The sequence below is a fragment of the Falco peregrinus genome, chromosome 1 (genome assembly GCF_023634155.1).
Source record: "Falco peregrinus isolate bFalPer1 chromosome 1, bFalPer1.pri, whole genome shotgun sequence".
Lineage (NCBI taxonomy): Eukaryota > Metazoa > Chordata > Aves > Falconiformes > Falconidae > Falco > Falco peregrinus.
Window position 1 is genome coordinate 76,663,288 of NC_073721.1, and position 22,199 is coordinate 76,685,486.

Genomic DNA, 22,199 nt, shown 5'->3' on the forward strand with positions numbered 1-22,199 from the left:
AATTAAAACAATCATTTCTCAAGGCTGTGACCTCACAGGTTCTTCATACTGCTAGCAAGGGGGAAAGACAAAGGCCATACAATTTCAATCTATTTTCTACAGTCTTCAACATGCTTATTCATCACTTCTTTATCTTTCAGACCATAAGAGGCATTTTTGGAATCCAGAGATTAAAAAAAACTAATTCTAATTCCCAAAGCTGAATTATCATGGGCAATGTCTTGCTATACTCACTAAACCACTGAGGCCCTCATGCAGTTAAAAAAACATCTGAGTTACCAATTCCTGCATATTAAATTTCTTATTGAAAGTGTGGAATCAACAAATGTTAAAAACAAGACAGTCCTTGAATTATATACCACTTAAAACAGCAACATATTATTTTTCCATATGATTTCTGTAGCCAAAGATTTCACTTTTAACACATACATTTGAGAACAAACAGACGATACTAAAGAAAAACACAAAAAAAATTACAAATATAGAGGCATGCTGTATTTTCATTTACATCAGATCTCAACACACACTTCAAACAAGAAATCTGCAACATAAAATCTGTTCTGTACTATACCTGATATATCTGGCTTGAAGGTTTTGAGCAAGAGCTGGAAATTGCAGAAAAATCCCCATCCGATAGCAGTACTTGAAGCTTTATGTCTATCTCATTTAGGTGAAAATCCATCAGTTCAGGTGTATACCCTTCTCCTGGTGCTAGCCAGCCAGACAAATCCTCCTATTGAAAGATACAGAAAATATTTAATCCTCATTCCCACAGGAAACAGATTGTAAAGGCAATTACACATCAAGTGTATTTTTCAAATAAACTGTACTTAAGAACAAAATTATAGTTTTCATCTACCTCAGTATATAGCTGAAATCTGCCAAATATTCATGCACCTAGCAGACTCAAAAGCAGATGTGGACAGAAAAATTAGAGACATAAATTTTTCATTTTTAAATATAACCAATCAGCAACTTAAATATACATATTTAAAATCCATTTATCTACATCTACATGCATTATTAAAATGTCACAGCAAAAAAGGTGTTGTGTTGACCTAAACAGACTTCTGCTATTATTTTATTTATTTCTATAAAAGTCCAAAGCCTGTATCCTCAATGACTAGCCACTCGGAAGCCCCAAAATGAAATGGCTTAAAGCCAGATGCTTTGCCTCCATGCCAAAGAGCAGATAGGTCCCAAGTTCCCCATCCGTTCTTCTGAAGGTATGCAACTCTCCTGATCAAGTTCTCTTATGCCCAAGAGAGACACTTTGGATAGCTAACCTCTTTTTTTTTTTTTAAGTCAAACCTTTAGAACAGCCTCAGGCCATGTATATCGTAACTCCCTTCCATGGATGCCAATTCTTCCCTTGTTGCAATTTCTGTGTATGTTCAGCATGGCAGTCCCAGCTCCCTTTTGAACGGCTAATTGCTTGTCATGGTCTAACCTGCATATAGACCTTGCTGTTCAGTGCTGCACAGAAAGCATCATTTTTAGATGCCACTGACATGAAAATCAATTTAGGAGTGTTGTGCTCTTCTGCAAGACGGAGGAGAAGATAGAGATGAGGAGGAAAGTGTATGGCAGACATAGATCCACCAGTCCTAAGACACAATATACAAAGAATATGCTATACACTCACATCTTCAATGCTAATATGGAAGTGGAAAAGCACAGCCCTCAAACTGCACTGTCCTCAACATCATCCTAAATCACTTCTGTTATGCCTTGTGTCTCAGCACTCCTTGTTTGTACCTGGAGGCACCATATTACAGCTTAAGTCCAAGGAACTGTACAGAGAGTTGACCATATACTGAACTTGAGATAACAAGATATTTTTTGCTTTTTTAAAAGACAAATGCAAGTCAACAGGCATAAAAATGAGACATTCTCAATCACGCTGAACACATCTTGTTAGAATCCCCCAACGAACCTGCATCTCACAGTCTGGCAGCAAATGCAGAGACTCACCTATTGCGGTACACACCCAATCACACCTGTACACTACTCCCTCCTGTCCTCTGAAAGAAGTGGAAGCAACAGACTCCCATGCAAGTCAAAGAAGGAAATAAAACCAGCAGCTATGTCTAATAGGACAACTGCTTTCCATCTGATAAGGAGTCAAAAAGAGAGAAAGCCTGATCAAAACCAGACTTGGAATGAAACTGCAGAGGTTCATGCTATGGAAGAAACCACCTGGAGCCAAATCTCAAAATGAGGATACAAGACATAATGTGACACTTGCAACGTATCACCAAAGAAGAAAACATGGCATCCATAGGAAAGTGAAGGAACTGCTCTGAGAGAAGTAGCTGCCGCCCTTCTCCACCCTCAGTGTGCTATCACAGAAACACTGGGAGAGACAGAGCACAGAGTTCTTTTCCTGGTTGTGCTTTACATGACTTTTTCCTCTTGATAGCAGTAACATCTGACTAACCAACATGAATATGTGCTCCTAGCACAGACAGTTGCATGTTATGAGTAAGCTTGGCCCACTTAAACAAATGAGCTTGTATTCACAAACAGCTGCAGGTTCTCCACAGCAACCTGGCACTACTGTCTCACACTCAGGGAAGAAAGTCTGCACAACCACCATTCACCAGGAATGACACTAGAAGATTACATCTCTGTCCTGACTGCAAAGAAACACCAAGTAAGACCTCAGAAGGGCAGCGCAGGGGTGTGGGGAGAGGACATGAGTGTATTGCTGGTTTTCTTTCTTTTTCCTAACAGAAGGAGGCCAGCACCTTGCCCTGAGACTTCAACATCTGTCTTGCAAGGGATTCATGTCCACCACTCCTTTACAGCTTCCAGATTAGTCCTCTGGCTACTCAAGCAGCCACATCCACACAAGAGCAGGAAATATCAGCTTCTAATCACAATACCACTGCTATGAGGTCATTCCTGGTTCATTCTCACTACTCTAAAGCACACTGGCTGCAAAAAGAAAAAAGCATACCCCAAACACCTGTCATACTAAATAAAATTAAAAAAAAAAAAGAAAAGGGAGTCATCTCTTTTGTGGGGAAAAAAAATAATCAGTTCTTCTAATGCTGTCTCATACAAGTATGATGATGACACAACTAGTAAGCCTGACTGGACATGACCCGACTCAAGAAGAGCCACTCAGAAATGTCTCTAGAAGCTTGCCAGCTTTGTGGAAGCATCTGTTTAGATGGGACAATGACCATCATAACACAAGTATCCAGTGTGGTACTACACTTGTGCCATGTTAACTACTTTCTCTTAACGAAGAGCACAGTGCAAACACACAAAAATGACTGTACGGGAGTCAGTTAAACTGCAGCTGGGCTCATTAGTTACAGCTCAGTGTCCATATCCCATGCTTTCATATCCCATGCTCCAAGTAACCAAATTACTCCAGTAGCCACTTCACTCCATGGTTAAATGGACTCACACATTCCCTTTTGTATTTTCAAGATGACTTTGCTTGGAAAATAAGCTTCTGTCCTGTCAATGTTTCCCGTGTGTTAACTCAGAACAATACTTTTATAATAGCACAGTCAGTGCTTATTACTGTGGAACATCTGAAACAAATTATACCCCTACAGCTTTGATGGTCAGCATCATTATGTACTTCTAAAATATTTTAAATACTCGTAAAACACTTCTTTAAAAAAAGTGAGAATTGCTGTTTGGATATTTGACATATTTAGTAGTACAAGTCAAATGAAGTTATCTAATCCATGTTCCACTATACAGAGGAATTCATACAACACAGCCAGCTCTGCCTTGATTGATAACCTCCAAAACATTGCTTTAGCCAATGTGGTTGCACCAGCTTTTTAAAAGGCAGAATGAAATCAGAGAAAGGGGCCATCAGCTGGACAGTTACCTGGGCCAGCTTGAAGCAGTCTAGATTACTCATTAGCTGATAATTTCCTTATGATCTTTGTTATAAAGCAGCCACAGGAAATGCCTCACCCATAATATAATTCAAATATGGGAGAGGAAGAAACCATCTCCAGACTAGACAGGTTTAAGTAACTATTATCCTTTCTTTTATTCTCCTTTGGCAGTAGACTTAAGAGCTGTTTTCTTTAAAGAGATGATCTAGTACAGACTAGACTAATCCACAAACTACCATTCCCATTCTTGTCCACTGTATGAAGAACATACAGCAACATACATATCCTGTGTAGTGATCTATTTAATACTTGATATAAATAGTAAAATCTCTACAGATACATGCCCACAGGATAGTGACATGAATCAAATAAAACATTTAGATAAGTGTTATACTTTTCCGTTGCCTTGATGCCTTGAGAATTAGTGGGGAAAAAAAGGCATACATTGCTAGTCAGAATTTGCATTACCTATTCTGGTTAAGTACCTCTAAATTTTGTCAAGGACACTAGCTTAAAGAAAAAGAAAACCTAAAAACTATGTATTGTGAGAGAAGTCTTTTGCAATCAGTAAAATAATAAATTATTTTAAAAAAGACACTCCTCTCTAGGTCAGAATGCTATGATGTTTACTAACAGAAGGCTGTTTAAAACATCTTCAGATCTTTAAATGTTGATATTTATCAAATGAAGGACCATCTCCTCAAATCGAAACACATCCTTGATCAGGAAAGAAGAACAGAAGAGACAGTATAATTAATCAAACACCAACCTTTCCAACAAGAGGAGGAAAACAAAATAAATAAACAAAAAACATCACAAACCCAACACCACAACCCTCTCCCTACACTTCATTCTTATTCAAAGGCTGAAGTACAATTTCAGCTGAATATTTTTTCACCCTTACATGGGATCATAATGCCAAACTTGTTGCAAGCAGATCTAATAGAATACCTTGAATCTTCTCCTAAATGCGCAGACAAAAGATTAATTAAATAATTAAATAATGATCCAGTGAGCTTTAACTTCTTCTAATACGCAACAAATTAAAAGTACAATAAAAATCAACTCTCCTAACCAGTAGGTCTACATTAGACCAAAGAGATTTCCACTGCATTTTCTTAAACACTAAACCACACCTGCCAAGCCAAACATCTCTGTGCAATGTCATTAACTGATGAGCATTTTACAGATAAATAAGTCAACCTGCAAGCTTACTGTTCATGCCCACAAATATTAAATAAGCTATGCAAAGCAAGGGAATAAACATCAGGACAACAGGAAAACTGGTGCAATCTTACAGAAGTTGAAGTTTTTAATCTCATGAACACAAGTACTCATTGTGACTGATAGTTTAAACCTTTGCATACCAATGATCAGCAGAGGTTATGTCTTCTGTGCTTCTACTTTATGTTACTAACTGTGAAAGAACAGTTACTTTTAAAATACTGCACATTTATATAATCTTAGTAATTTGTCCATTAGGTTTTCCTGACTGATATGGACAGACTCCACTTTTATCTGCCCTACAAAGCTCCGAAAATACCAAAACATAGTGTACATTTACTAGTTTCCCTAGATTAAAGTTTTGGACCACAGACCAAATGAGTTTCAATCTAGAAATCACACTGAAGTTGGGTAAATTGCACATTTGTTTAAGGTCACAAACCATGGGTTGGTTAGTTCTCTGTTTCCATAACCAGTTTGGATTCAGATAATGATAATCTTGAGCTCACCTCCCTACCCCATATCCTGAAATGGTAATTTATAAGGACAGATTTTAGACTCATTTTAGAAAAGAGTAATGAAGAGAATCACCTCTTGGATGTCTTTACCTCCTTATTAGAAAATAACCCAAAATAAAATAGGGGAAGAGATAATTTTAAAAAATAATACATTGTATTTGCTTTTGTTTCTTTCTCTCACGCCTAAGTTCTTATTTAACATACTGAAAAATAATTTAGTCCAGATCATTTTTAGCTATATACATTAAACATAAACAGGACCTTGGATATATTTTGTTCATTCTACACAGAGTTCACATCTTTCTTCTTAGGCACTGTGATTCAGTGTATACTTACAAATGCTGTGAAAAAATTTGTAACATAACTATAGATGTCACAATGTACACTTTATGTAAAACAATTTAGAATGATTATCTAATTTCTTGACACAAAGCAAGCATTTTCCCAATATTTCTTCTTGTTTATTAAAATGCAGGTTTCTTGAAGCATTATATCAAGTTTACATGTTTGAGGATGTTCATTCTATGAAAACATGTATCTTTAGCATGTTTAATAACATATATAGTTAAAAAGTACTGTAAGTTCCTAGCAGAATTCATTTTTCAAACTAAATTTTATCTTCCCATCCTGGCAGCCTTATGATTACTTCTGAAAAACAGAGCCCCCAAGAACACCTTCACTATAATAGTCCCCTCAAAGCAGTAAGAAATAAAGACCATCTGCTAGTAACTGGGAGATCAAAAGACCGTTTGATGTCTTTATGTTACTGGGAATCATTTTGTGGCACAGACTCTCCTAGAAGCAGTGACTGGTGGGACAACCAAGCATTTTTTTACTCTCTATGGGGAAAGGTATTTCTATCTACTTCAGCTCTTGCTATCCACTGCAGTATGCAGACTGTATGCTGTTTAACAACTTTACGTTAAAGCATAAATGCCTAATACTTAAGCAGACTTTGGCTCTTCTGTATACTTTTAAGACTGAGTTGGAAGCTCCACAAAGATATGTTATCTTTCTAAATGGACACATAAGCTCCATATTTCCCCAACTGTTACATTCTGAAGTTCATGTCCTCACAAAACTCTTGGAGTTTTTTATAAGTAGTTGCTGGCCCTTCTACCTGAGGCTAGCTACTCAGATTGATAGGCCCCAACTTCACTTTTTATGTAAAGAAAACAGGTCATTGTCTTCTAAGTGTGCTTCTAAGGCTCCTTCCACTGTGTCTAACTTTTAAGTTCTGCTATTTTTCTGAGGCCAAGTGTGTCCAAGTGCTGGTAAAATGAACAAAGCCACCAATGAAAATTCATTCTTGGAAACAATGCCAATTGGATTTGTTCAGCTATTCTCTCCCATCTCAGCAGATTAGTTCATGGTAGGACTAAAATCAAATCAAATTTAGATTTACGACAAAAATAAGCCAAATACAACAGGACCGGACAAATTAAAGTTGCCATACCTCAAGACCTTGAAATTCAATTCCATCTTCTGTATCCTTCAATAGTTCAACTAGCCTTTTCCTTTCTCTCTCAAGCATAACAACCTGGTTTCCTGGATCTTTTGCTAGCTGAAATATTTAGAAAAATAAAAAACAGACTTTAGAACTCCATTAGCTCAAACAGCACCAGAACAAAGATTTTTAAAGCTTGTCAAATTAACATCCAAATCTTGCTTATTGGCATAATAGAAATTATCCCTCTGACAGAAAAATCTAGCAGCCTACATATAATAAATTGATAATCTTGTAACAGTCTTTGACATAGCAGGAAGGCAGATATTTTTCATTGGATGAAAAATCATTATAGCTACTAGGTCTTACAGGAAAAAAAAAGGGGGGGGCATGAAAATCAAGACATCTATTTTCTGTCATACAGAAGTCCTCTGTAAATAAGGGTCCCACACCTACTATACATGAACAATCTGCATACCTATGCATAAGAACATCTGCCTTTAACTTCATGGGAAATACATTTAAGGAAAGTCTTAGGAGATATTTGCCTTCAAAACAAGCTATACCTAGGCACAAACAGAATAATTTTATTTCCAGTACTCTAGCAAATTCATAGAAGCAGTATTATCCCCACCAATATGAACATTCAGGATGAGAACTATCTTATACAATACTCCACTATGAACAACACTTTTTACAGCAAGATTTTTTTTCATTTATGCCTAATTAGCTTTTAAGTTCCTGGTTTAAAAAAAAGTCTTCAGAAATACTTATATACTATTTTTTAGTTAACATTTACCAAAATGTTTATGAAGTTATGCTTTAATGCTTACCTCAACGTTCTTTTTAATGAAATCCTGATTGCCTTTATTTTTGCTATGCATGTTTTCTGCTTGATTAAGAAATTCATTTCTTTCTAATTCACTTGGGTAATCTGAAGTTTGAGGAAGAAAAGTTGCTAAGTTATGATCATTCCTTTTCTGATTCAATGAGCACTATAATAACAGCAATCCCATTTAAATCTTTAATAAACATATAAAGTGGATAGATAAACCTTTTATATGCTGTTTTCATTATTTAAATAATCTATATTGCTATATTTAAAACATAACTACTGTCAAAATCTAATCTCACTTTTAAGCTTTTATTATATGAGATCACTCAGTGTTGCAAAGGCTAAAATACTTTTGGATTCCCGACCTCAAAAATGTTAAACATGGTGGCTTTAAAAGCCACAGCATTCCTTTGAACCCTATCATTGTTTCAGTTTTATCATCAGTACAAAATCAGACAATAGTTTTTTTGAAAACCACAGAACTATTTGGAGACATATCAAGTACATTTTTTAAAATAAAACAGCTGAAGAACAGATGATATAGTTGATATTATTATAACACAGCTTATAAAACATTTTTTTTAAAAAATAAAATTCATCATAGAGCTGTAAAGCTACTAAACTGCCACATGATATTCTGACAACATCACATGTATGGGTTTTTTTCAACAATGGGTTTCTATCCATCATACAAAAATGCGTACAAGTTCTGTTTTTCAGAGACTTTTACCAGTTTTAAAACAGCAATTCCCTTTACAAACAACAAATATATATCATATTAAATAAAAATTCTAAGCAAATACAACCAACTTCTAAGTCTCAAAAACTACTTCAAAAGTAGGATGGTACATTTTGCTTTTATGGAAAGTAGAGAATTGAAAAATAGGTGGGGTATTTGCCTACAAAACCCCCCAATTCAACATGTTAGATAACAGAAGATAGACTACGGAAGTTTACATGGAAGTAACTACTTCTCAGAGTGAGGAGATTGAAAGCAGACTCCCAAAGCTGTTAAATAAATTTCATGTATCCTTTTACACGCTATGGATAAAAAAATCTGTGTAACATTCTTACCAACCAGACTTACTCTCAAATTGCAAGTAAACCCTAAAGGACTGAGGTGTTGGATCTGACCAAGAACACCCTGTCACAGTTCAAATGCACAACTGTTTACTGAGAGCATTCCAAACTATCTATAACATTACCAGGTAACATCGCGAATCTATCAAGGAACTGGATCATTTAAGAATTTACCAATCAATATAAATATGGCAACTTCTATCCTGAAATGAGCAAAACACCACACCAAACACCAACACAACATGCAACATACATGAAACGTTACTTCTAAGCTACTCTAATGTAGAATAAGCTTTTTTTTTAGAGGGATGTATCACACAGAACAACTCAGAACATTCAATAAAGAAGGGACATACAGGGATCACTGGGACAAGGAATACTCTGAAGATCGCCATGGGTAAGTAAAAGAGAGGCTGCAGCTCAACAAATTTTGCATATGAGTTTTGGTAGCTTTGGTACAAATTTCAAAGATTTGGTACAAATCTTGATGAGGCTGCTAAAGTAATATTATAAAACTAATAAATACATGCTTCTTCACAAGTTAAGCTCCTCTTGTTCAGGGTCTGTCTTTATGACAACTGTTAGACATCCAAAAGCCACCAAAAACATGTCTTAGCTATTCAGAAACTATATCAAAAGTCTCCAGAAGAAATAGTAAAAGTCAGTTCAATAATTTATTGTTCTAAGTTCTCTCCATTACATGTGTTCCCACACCAGGAGAATGTAGAACATCTCAAAATGGTGCAAACAACAGCAACTCCCAACCATGCCTCTACCAGGAACTTCAGAAGTCATCGCTGTCCTGCATACTAGCAATGAAACCTGCCATTGCTATTCAAGTACACTCCAGCACAACTCAGAAATTGTGAAGGTGGAAGCTGAGAGTTGAGCTTTGTTTTAAGGGAGGAATGAAGACACATGGCAGGAAGACAAAGAAATCAAAGCACAGTGTTGCTCTGACCCAGTGTGAAGAACATTTAATAACACAGAGGTAACATACTGATGAACTAAGACAACTGATAAAACGATAAGGGAGCTGAGGTCCAGGTTTAAGAATTAAAACATACAGTCACATTCTAAAAAGTGCAGAGTTTCTGCTGCCATCAATGGCTCAACCTTAAGGAATGCCTGTGTATTATGTCCTTGTCATGTTAGCCAGTCACCAGGAAGATAGAGTCATTCTGTTTACATAGAATGGTAGATGACAAAGAAATAAACAATTGCAGCTGATAGCAATGGCAGCTGAAGCTATTCTTCTTATGTCACAACACATGCGAGAAGTTACTCAACCATACAAATCTGAATTTCAAATAGGGAAAGAACAGAGGCACAAAAGCACAATTCCATTTATTTTAAAATGTTGGACACACTACACTAGTACCAGCATCTGAAACCTCTATACGGTGCACATAAACAAGTGATGTCTAAAAGAATCAGTACAGATGTTTCATTTTTGCCAGAAAGTACTTAATCCATAAAAGCAATGCAGCCTTTACAATAATCACCATAACAAAATATAAAGTTGTACAAAGATCTAGGTTTCTCACAATGTCCATACAAATTTCCCCTAAAAACAGAAGTTACAGAACAGTTGAAACTGTACACAGCACCACTCTTCATTTTTAGATGGTTTCTTGAATATAAGCCTATTAATGAAAGTTGCAGTACCTTAGAATAACAGCAATGACAAGTTTTTAAAGAATTTCTGTGAAGAACCAATGATACATTTTACAATGAATCGGTTACACACCTCATCATTTTACAATGGAAGATTTTTATAAACAGAAAAGTAAGTTTTCTTAGCATATCAAATAAAACATTTTATAAGTCACAAAAAATTATTCTCCTTTATCATTTGTAAAATAAAAACTGTTGCCATTCCACTAAGCAGTCTTGCTTTTTCTGATTTCATTGGCCTAGCCACAAAGGCCAAGTCATCTTTATCAACCCTTGTACATGTTGTTTTGCCATATCTCAAAATATAAACTACACAATTAATAAAGCTTACCATGATTATGGTGGGTTTCATGGCAATCATAATCTTCTGGATTAATTTCTGTGTGAAATACTGAAGTACATATTTCATCTTCATTAGCATGGGAGGGATCTGCAAAGAATTTTTTCAGTAAAATTTAATTAAAATTTATTTCAAGAAGATCTAGTTTCATGTGTATCATACTATAAGGTCTCACATGTGAAAGTTAAAAGGAATTTACCTGGGTAAGTTACATAACCACCACATTTCTCAAGAAATAAAGACAGGGTGAAAGTATAAGGTGTCTCATGAATAGTTACGCTGTTTCACATGGCTGTGTTTTGTTTTTAGCAACTAGTCCCCATACAGAATAAATGATTGCATTCTAGAAGATACAGCCCAAGGCCCTAAAGTTCAAAAGCCTCTACAGACACCATGTGGTAAGCCATCTAGAACTTTGAATGAGAAGAAAGTATCCACATTTTCACAGCTGGTGTCTGCCTGTGCATGAATTATTAGACTTCCAGTGGCTTATGTCAAGGTTATAATCTAGGGGGAAAAAAAGTGTTCAAACATCCTAGCATGCAAGAGTTATTTCAGTTACTCAAATAAAATATCATGACTGATTTTGACACATATCAACTGAAAAGTATAAGTTAGACCATTAACTTGCAGTCTATACACTTAACCACTTACAGAAAAGGACTTCTGTTGCAAAGAACCATATATATCACATATGAAAAATGTGTTTTTCACAATGAAAAAAACCACCAACATCCTGTAATAATGAAGTTTAGTCGATTCAACTGAAAGTGTGGTTTTGTTACACAGAATAGAGAGGAATGAATTTAAGGCCCTTTAACTCCTAATTTACATTTTTGCCATGAGTATGTCAGCAGGTTTTTTTATGCCTGAAAGGCTGGGACACAAATCATGAATTGCATTCCATTTCAGTATCAACCAGGGTAGCTGTCAGGGCAGTCATTTAAATAAATAATTCCTGAAAAGTAAGGCACCGGCATGTCACAGAAAACTCAAGATAAAGATCAAGCTGGAGGAAAAATATAAATCGAAACTATGCAGTTTTGCCTGTACGGTACACCAGAACCCATCTGATGTGCATTATCTCTACAGCAAGGAGTTACCTTTGAAATAAAACAGGAATTGAAGCACGAATTCATTAACCAGTCTTGCTTGCTTACTGGTTTTTTACTATACCCTGACACCTACTGGAGACTTCTTAAATATCACACATGTCAAGTTCTGTGTTCTTCCTTTAATAACCCAAACTTTAGCACAGAAATAAAAGGTTACCTTGTAATAATTTTTGTTTAAATGTTTTAACCACACATTGCTACCATTATTATGCACATATTTCCAACATTCAAGTTGAGATTGTTGCTCAACAATAACCATGCAGATCTCAAATCCTTGTTCTCCTCCAAACAAGAAAAAACAAGATGCACCACAATTTGGTTTCCTTTCAACTGAAGTAAGTATACTGATGAAGGACAGGATGCAAAATGTGTATATGACTGACACATCTCTGAGAACTCCAGCACCAGAGCATTCAAACAGCAGATTTTTTTTAAAACCACACTTGAGCAGGTATGACACGGCCTGGTTTTGTTCCCCCTGCCCCTCCCCATAAAGACACTGTGATCAGAATGTCTACAGTTTGTTCCAGTGTCTCCCGCAGCAGGATCCTAGGCACAGAAAGAAAAAGGACATTTAAAAATACCCACTGTTTTCCTTTTCCAGGTCTCTATGAGCATGCACATCCTCTGTGCGTTCCTGAAGAAAGTTATCAATACTTCAGTCAGAACACGCTTCAATGGCTTTAGAACTCCAACAGAATTGGGTCCTTCCGACTCAGTAGAGAAAACATTTCTAAGTAGTTTTTTAACTTTTCTTTCGCAATTCTATCTATAGTTTTACATTATTGGTATTCACTGTAACTTTGATCATAGTCTTTTTTTGTTATGTATCACATTTCACATTTCTCTGTGTCATTATATGTTTACTTTTCCTATTAAAGAACTCAATCCTTCATTAGTTATTTATCTGCTTTTAATACAGCTATAGAATTTGCTGGTTTAAATGCTATTTAAGATGGAATTTATTTTTATTAAAAGAGTAAAATGAAAAAAAATATTTTTATTGGTGTGTTCATTTCTACTTTGAATATTTTTGTCTTTATTGTCATATCATGGTAAAACTCATAAACTATCTTATCAGACTTCCTGGTCTTTTCTTCCTAGGAATAGTCTGCTAGCATGTCTTTAACATTTGCTTTAAAATAACTGCCATCTATCCTAAACTTCTTCTCCTAGAATTCTCAGGAAAAAAGCTGATAAAAAAAACCTAAGTTCATGTTTCATATTCACACCTTTTCCTTAGAATCACACTTTATATGATTTGATGATCCCTTTTACTCAAATTCTCTCTCACATTTTGAATCTTGAGATTCTTTTAGAAGTGAATTAAATGCCACATAATCAGTATCAAATTTAACGTAAATGACACATACTCCTTTTTGGACCATCTTCCAAGACTTGGGCTGTGCACGCATCTTCCTGTATTACTTTCCAACATATAACTCAGTAGTTTGTATCATAATTTGGTCCCATTCTTTTGGTTCTTCTGTTAACAATTCCTAAAAAAGCTCGGGGTCTCCCCTCCCTCTGGACCTGTCATATTATGAGATCCTTACCATGATATTGACATTGCATCCTTCTCACTCTCTCACCCATCTCCATATGAAAATGTTCTCCAAGATACATGTGTGGCAGGGCCCACATCCTTAGAACTTCTAAGTAACATTTTTAGGCCTAATACTTTTTAATTGCCTGACCTTCCTACACCAAGTACTCCAGCCTGACAAACCCTCTATGACCACCAGCAATCACACATCAGTAACTTCATAATTTTGTTTGTTTACCACAGCAATTTTGAATTCCTCACTTAATGCCAAATATTCAAAAATGGTAAAGACGTCAAGTTTTTCAGCAGGTTTCCACTCTTAACTTTCCCTATACCTGCTATCATTAATTTATCGATGTTATCAGTCATGAACCCTTCCTGAAATATCTGTTTGCCATCAACTTTCAAAATGCAAGCTTTATTTATCTGGATTTGTACCCTTCTAGAGTCACCAGTTCTTTGAAAAAAATTCAGTTTCTATAAACAAAATTAAAAGTACAACTTCTACATTTGTGATAACGCAAACATTATTTCAGTTAATGTTTCAAATATTTCCTTGATGTACTTTCACATGTGAAGACTATTTTATTGTAAGGGTCTGAAAGCTTTATTTCTATAATATCCAACAAAAATATGAGTTTTAATCAAAATACACAATAATTATATCAGGGACTTACTTCTCTTTCTTACTTACTAGCTGTATCCTGCCATGATGAGTTCAAAGCTAAAAAAAGTTTTGTGTTTTCTACCTCCATCTGGCTTCCAGTGGTTCTGATAGACTATTCAAAAGAAATAAAGCATAAATATACAGATACATACATATATTCACTTCAAATACTGTAAAGCAAAATATGTTGTCTGCTTATCAGGTCTAATGAACTCAGACCCTATTAAAATTCCTTGTTCAGTGGCAACATTTACTTAACACTTTATTTTCTTCTCAAGACTATCTGAACAATCAATACTAAAGTTATGATAAAGACATGGTGGAGCCTCTGTTATATATTGTCTCTTACATGAAAACACATTTCACAGGACAAAGTTCTGTGATGTATATATGGTTCTGAATCCAAATCCACAGAAACTACAAGATGCAGTCCAATCAACTGCAGACATTTGTACTCACGTAAATTGTACAATGCCTAATCTCAGAAGAAATACTAACTCTCATGTTTCAAGGCTTAAACTGATATTTAACTGCCAGAGACCAGGATAGGAATAATGTGAAGAAATTTGTGCTGTAGTATTTTTACAGCTTCTTCAGGCAGCATCTCTAATTTCTTCAATAACAGACAGTACTGAAATAGATGGGCCTAAGAATGGTCACACTAGAGCAGAATAAAAAGTCCTGAGTTCATAGGCATTACCTCTTGTCATGCCTTATCATACCTGCAAGGCAGCAAGCTCAAGCATTAACACTAGTTATGCTAGTAAACCACATCTAGACAGCCGTATATTTGGCTGTTGGTCATCTCAGTTTTTAAGGACCACAGCCTTCTTTCAAAGCCAGCCAAGCCAATATATTAAAACCTATTCAAAGGTACTTTTTAAGATCCATTTATTCACTTTGATCAGCCAACTGAGTTATTTAATAAAACAATGTGCCTGTGAAATATGATAATCCTGGAAGACAGTACTCTGAGGTATACTATTTACAAAATAGGCAGAACACTTCTAACCTGAAGTTCTTCCCAGAGCTTTGCCCTCATTTCTTTGCCTTTGTTTTTAATTGCTCTCTCTTTAAGATGTATTTTTGCCAGTATTTTGTCAAGTTCATTCATTTTCTTCCTGGATGCTTGAATCTGAGGATCTACATCTGTTTCTTCAGAATATTCCAGGTTGGAAGAGTTTGCTGTAGAATATACTTAAAATTAATGCTAGCTTGAAGCATTTCAAAATTTTTAAAAAAGCAAAAGTAAAAAGCAGTACAAGTAATTTGATAAAAACCATAAACAAGAGTACAATTATTCTCAAGCATATATATCATGTTCAGTTCTAAACCAGTTTGTAGCAGGGAAAAACATAGAAACCTTTATAACAGAATGCTGAATCAAACCGAGCTGCAACAGTTGGTTATGGTGTGGGGGAGGAAGAGACCCTGAATTTTGGGCAAGTTATTAAATTCAAATTTATAATGGAAAAGTTTCAACATCTCCGCAGTATCATCAAAAATTACAGACAAAATAAGCTTTAAAGTCAGAAATAATTTCTTTAGCCTGACCAGTAGAATACCTGTTGAAATGTCATTTATTAAAACTAATAATTCTGGAGTTGAGAGAGACTCAGTAATATCTCTACTTTCAAATCTTACAGAAGTTTCAGTCTCGACTTACATCTCAGCCAAACAGATTCTGATATCGGTTCTAGAAGAATGTTGTTTTGAGAAATACAAGCAGTGATAAATTATGGAAAGTTCCATTATTTAATTAAAATAGATTTCTCTATTGCCTCTTTTTTTTCCTGAACATGCAGATCACAATTTTGATTACTTTCGGCTTTTCCCCTTCCTATAGCATCCTCATGCTCTGCCCTCTCTTCTGGTCAAAGTTAGCTTTCATAGCAAGAGCAAACACTTGTAGTGCTGTCCAGTTCCCAGAGACTTCCAAGTTTTGGAGTCCAGCAATACATTTCCATTTTCTTGTCTTTTGATGTCAAATGCCTTACAAACCCATGGATCCCAGGCATTTACTATGATGCATTGGTCTACTTCATACCAATGAAAGAGATGAGTAATACACCAAGGGGAGAGCTATAAAAATCTAACTGAGCTCCAGGGAAGCCCCAAGGACAGAAGTTAAAAAAAAAAAAAAAAAGAGTACTTATTCCAACTGGCCTGAGCCCAGCAGTTGATTCAAACCTAAAACTACTGAGTGAAGCTTTGAAGTTGAGTTATGTCCAATTTCTGTTCTGAAACAATGAGTATTACCTCAGATGACCAGCACAGATGCACTAGATAGAATCACCACTGGATTCTGCCTTTTGGCTGAATCTATCCAAAACTCAAATACTACCATATCATTAGAGAAAGTGAATACCCTTTAATAAAATAACCTTTAAATAAAAAATTCATCCAACACTTCTTGAATATCATAATGCATATACATTTTTAGTTTGTAATTTTTTTTATAACTATATAATATACACTCCAATACACTATGCTCCCAAACTCTCCTAGAAGGATTAATGAAAGGTGGGTGGGGTGGAGACAGGGAAGGTTTTATTGCACTGTTCATTTTATACACCTGAAAAGTAATACCTGCTTTTGCACTACTTAGTTTTCCTTGGGAAGGTTCACAGAATTCCAAAGTCTGTGTTCCCATGCTATCATCTCCAGAATCCAAATCAAAGATACATCCTGAAAGAACACAGGAAAAAGCTTTTCACAATAAAATAGACATAAGATAAACTTTTAAATATACTGTTTGAAATGTTAACAATTAAGAAACAAAAATACATTTTTGTCAGTTAGGGATCACCACAGAGCCTTTGCAGTGGGTTACTGTTTAAAAAACTGTATGTGCTAGTACACCAGGACTCATGTTCAACACAGAAGCAGGAATCAAGGGATTTCTTTTGACGCCAATTCTGTCATGAAATTTTATCTAAACTTGAAGAAGGTATCCAAACTTTCTGCTTCACATACCGGCCTTTGCTCCTCTGATTTTAAATAGCCAGAAGTTCTAGAAAGTTAATTTATTACCATTTATAGAATTCCACAAGAATGCCATTTGAAGCACTTCTAAAAACGCTTTCATTAAAACGAGATACTGCATATTTATATTAAATTATATTCTTAGTATTAGCATTGTTCAGTTAAATGCAATAACTTACAACCATAATCTCCAAATTTTTGGACTGGTGGACCATTAATAGGATACAAAGTCTCTAACAAATGATCGTGATCTCTGTGAAGTCTGATAAAAACACCTTACTGAAAACACTTTCTAAGACAGTTCCATGGAACACATGCACATGGTTTGTCCTGATCCTTGAGGTAATCACCAAGGTGCGGGTCACAGCTTAGATGCCACAAGACATATGCTGTAGTGGCAACAGTAGTAATAACACATTTAGAATTATAGAATCGTTCAGGTTGGAAAAGACCTCTAAGATCATAGAGCCCAACTGTTAACACAGGACTGACAAGTCCATCACTAAACCATGACCCTAAGCACCACATCTATGCATTTTTTAAATATCCCCAGGAATTCTTATTCTACCACTTCCCTGGGCAGCCTGTTCCAACACTTAACCACCCTTTCAGTGAAGAGTTTTTTCCTAATATCCAGGCTAAACCTCCCCCAGAGCCACTTGGGGCCATTTCTTCTTGTCTTGTTGCCTATTATCTGGGAGAAGAGACTGACACCCAGCTGCCTGCAACCCCCTTTCAGGTAGTTGCAGAGAGCAATAAGGTCCCCTCTGAGCCTCCTACTCTCCAGGCTGGAACACCCCAGTTCCCTCAGCCACTCCTTGTAAGACTTGTGCTCCAGACCCTTCACCAGCTTCAATGTCCTCTGGACACACTCCAGCACCTCGAAGTCCCTCTTGCAGTGAGGGGCCCAAAACAACACAGGATTCGAGATGTGGCCTCACCAGTGCTGAGTACAGGGGGACAATCACTGCCCTGGTCCTGATGGCCACACTCTTTTAGACACAAGCCAGGATGCTGCTGGGGCCACCTGGGCACGCTGCTGGCACATGTTCAGCCGGTCATCAACTGGCACCCCCAGGTCCTTTTCCATCAGGCATCTTCTCTTCACTATCCTGAATCCCATCTTTGAAAGAAGTCAAGGTATAGATTTTGACACTTCCTTCTCTTCTAGAATTTTACCTATTTGCATCCTCTTTTGCCTCCATCAACAAAATTTTACTGAAACTATACAGACATCATGTTTGGTCTAGCCACAACACAAGAAAGCATTAGCCATTCCCACACCTGATAACTCATTGGGTTTCAGAATACACATGTGAAGAAAGACGGTTGTACTCTCCACTATGGTTTGCTGATCTGTTCTTACTTTCCTGACATCAGATTTCTCTCTGTCATCACCTTTGTTTTCTTCTGGACAGCAGTCTTCTAGACTGCCTCTTTGATGACTAGCAGCCAAAGTGACAGGTGAATCAACCTATGAAATGCAAATTAATTACTACCATAAAAATAGAAATCTTCCAGGGGAAAAAAAGATAATCGGAATTTATTATATACCATCACAAAGGCTAACAACAATTCTATACAATACTGCAGAGTACTTCTTAAATAAAAGAACCATTTTCAGATTTGATACAGAGTTCTGTTTCTTAGATATCACATTGATTCTCAAGCTCGTCATTCCACAGACTACCAGATTTGGAATTGCCAAGGTAAGGAATGATTCCAAAGGTGTACGTCATTTCTGCTGCAGCAGACGGCACAGCCAACTAGTTCAGAGTCTGTGTGTACAACAGCACCATCCATTTCCTGACACCGTAAGTGCTCTGCACCAGGTAGCATCCCAATCTCTTGCTCATACTATATTTATAGTCTAATTTAAAGGGCTGAAAAGCTTCTGCTTCACTCAATCTCAAGAGATTAAATTTTCATGTAATAGCCTATGATGCTTAGGTCAGAACTTGGATTCAGAGTTATCTGATGCTAACCTTAATACCTGACTGTGAACCTATAAAAAAAATACTTCTGTGAAGCATCTAGGTATGAGCCCATTCTACAGACAGGTGAACAGAGGTTCAATACAATTGGACTAATTCAAGAAAATCAATCTAAATCTCAAATTCCCAAGTCCCAGTTCCTACAACCCAACAACCATATCATACATCCCGTTCCCAAAATTAAGTTAATACCCAATATTAATTTGCTCAGAGGATGGATGAACATCTACTCCCAATGGACTTCGTTGAATCTCTGGAGCTGACATATTTCTTGGAATACTATGAAATATTTTTTTTAAACTTGATTCAAACACAACCTGAGACCACCTTACAGTCAAAAATTCAACTTGTGAGGATTGCTCAAATGCTTTCTTTTAATAAGCAAAATATTTTTTATTCCAACTTAAATTTAAAAGCACAAATGGGATGGAAGTGGAATTATATACATACTGGCTTATGCATCAACAGCCTATAGCTGTGTATCTACACATTGTTACCAGAATGTCAAAAGTTTTTTCTTAAAATTGAGTTTATTTAATAATCTGGTTAACTGTAAAGACAACCATGTTTTCTAGGTTGTAGTACTGAATAACCCTTTTTGTGGCAAATAAAAGTAGCACAGGTTCAGAAAAATGAAATTAAACATCATTCCACGCATGCATAGGGAGCACCCCACATTCATGAACTTTCCCATAACCCCTTACAGCACACCTGCAGAGCCAGAACTCTACATGAAGCTAAAAAGCAGAATCTTACTTCTTTGGCATTCTACTAAGAAGAATTAGGCATAGAGTTTCTAACCCAATGAAAAGAATTACCTTTGGCACACATGGCTCTGGTGTTAATAATTCCAGGGATGTATGTAAAGATCTACAGATAGGACAGGCTCTTGAGCTACATGCAGGCCTCCTTGAAATTTTATCCAAGCTCACCCTTGTAACATCCATTATGACCTAAAATTGGGAAAAAAAACCAAACACAACCTTCCAATCTGTCGGTTTCATAATAAAGCAACACAAGCACAGTAATGTTTCAGACACAGATTAAAAAAGTTTCAAATCCTTTCTAGCAATTTGAGAGGTTCTTCTAGAATAGCCTAGCTTGCCACTCAAGTATAATTTTTTTAATGTTTGTACAAAAACATATTCGTATCATCAAGCCAATCAGAGTATTCAAATTTGCTTAGTGTCAAAGAAACTTCAAATGGCTTAAATATTAAAAGTAATCTCACAACAAAGGAAACTGCATAGCTCTGGTTGTTTTTTTAAAAAAAAAGCATGGGACTGGCAAAGTTGGCATCAACAAAAGAGTGAGGGTATGTTATAGACATTGTAAACATCTCAGATAAAGCAGCCGAAAGCTTTTTATAGTCGGTAGTTGTAAGCGGAGGGAGCTCCTGAATCCAAAGAGTCACTTTCCCAGTCCCAATTCAGTTTTGAGTTTTAACAACAGAAACGCATGGCTTTCTGCAAAAAACGGCGTGAATTCACGTGAACTAGACACGCGAGTATGTGACAGGCACTGGTAATTTTCAGAAGGCCCAAGTGAATACAACCGTTTATTTCAGTCCAAGAAACCGGGACAAGCCGCCTCCCGTCTGCGGGTCCGTAACGCGACACAGCGCGGAGCGGCGGGAGCGCAGAGCGGGCAGCGACACCCCAGCGCTCCCGGCTCCCGCAGCGGCGCCCCCGCCCCCCCCCGCGGGGGCAGCCCCGAACCCACCGACCCTCGGGCGAGCCGGGGCCGCCCCCAGGCCTCTGCCAACGGCGGCGCCCGAGGGCTGTTAGGGCTTCTTTCACTTTCGCGGGGCGGGGGTAAAAGTGAGTGCAAAAGACCCAAAGTAACATAAACGAAGAAGCCAGCGATAAGCAACAGGTGGGCCCCAAAGGAACAATAAACCAAACGCACACACGAACAATAATCTCACAAGAGGTTTCAACCGGCAGCCGGGCAGCCCGCCCTTTCCCGTGCCCGCAGGAGGAACCCCGAGCGCTGCCCCGACGGGGCTGCTGTCCGGCAGAGCCGCAGCTCCCACAGCCCCACGTGGCGGGAGTGCGGGCGGCGCCCCTCCCCGCTCGGGAGGGCGTGTGGCCGGTACCCCCGGCAGGGCCCGGCACCCCCGTGGCCGCCCCGTCCTTACCACGGGAGGGCGGCAACGCGGAGGCCAGCGGTGGCAACAGGGCCGCCGCCGCTGCCGTTCCCATGACGACCAACTCACTGAACTCTCGCGGTAGCTGCATGGCTCCGCCTTCAATTGAGGCGGTACCATCGGGAGGTGGGGGAAGAAGAGGGATAATGCGGGAGTTGTTCTTAGCTTTTTTACAGGGATGCAACTGTCATCCAGCTTTCCCTTGCTTAGGAAGTCTGAGCCATTCTGTAACCCCACAGAAGCCTGTCTTCTGCGTCATGAGAGAGACAAATGCTCCGTAGAGAGCGTCCTTGTCCTCCCTCCTTCCCGCAGGTAGTTGGGTGGTGCTGGCACCGCTGCTGAGAGCGCCCGGGTCAGCGCGGCGGGGCCGCGAGAACGGGGGAGCCGGTCTCGGCGCCCGGCTGAGCGCGCCGCCTGGACGGGACGCAGGGGGATGGCGCCCTCCCTGCGGGTGCGGGTGTCGGGGCCCTGGGGAGGCTCGGCGGGGGGGCGCGGGAGCAGGAGCGCCTTCAGGCGGGGCAGGTTCAGTGAGCAGCGCTGCCCGCGGAGGCTGAAGCACGGGCTGCCGGGGGGCGGGGCGTGCTCGCCGGGCTCGGGCCTGGCCGGGGCGGGGGGCTCAGCAAGGGGGGCCTTTAGAGTCGGTGTTAAAACCTGCGGGTGTTTATAGCCGTGAGTTGCAGCCGTTTTCACGGCAGCGTAATTCTCCCTGCTGCTGCCTTCCCCCTTCAGTGAAAGAGCCGGGTTTGAAAT

The 22,199-nt window shown here is 38.1% G+C and overlaps 1 protein-coding gene across 7 annotated transcripts in view; it reads right to left on the reverse strand.

The window, feature by feature from the left end:
• The window catches only part of FSIP1 (fibrous sheath interacting protein 1), an 89,039-nt gene extending 67,519 nt beyond the window's left edge, over window positions 1–21,520 (reverse strand). For 3 of the 7 annotated variants that reach the window (XM_055817684.1, XM_055817685.1, XM_027777270.2), the window contains exons 1-10: window positions 21,228–21,434; window positions 20,119–20,253; window positions 18,591–18,780; window positions 16,911–17,009; window positions 15,334–15,506; window positions 14,349–14,433; window positions 10,985–11,083; window positions 7,895–7,995; window positions 7,071–7,178; window positions 572–733 (exon numbers count right to left, since the gene is read on the reverse strand). In XM_055817684.1, coding sequence (XP_055673659.1) covers window positions 572–733; window positions 7,071–7,178; window positions 7,895–7,995; window positions 10,985–11,083; window positions 14,349–14,433; window positions 15,334–15,506; window positions 16,911–17,009; window positions 18,591–18,780; window positions 20,119–20,247 — 1,146 coding nt within the window. In that variant the 5' untranslated portion in view covers window positions 20,248–20,253; window positions 21,228–21,434. The other 4 variants (XM_027777269.2, XM_027777271.2, XM_055817691.1 and 1 more) reach the window with 4 other exon arrangements.
• Window positions 21,521–22,199: the final 679 nt, after the last annotated feature.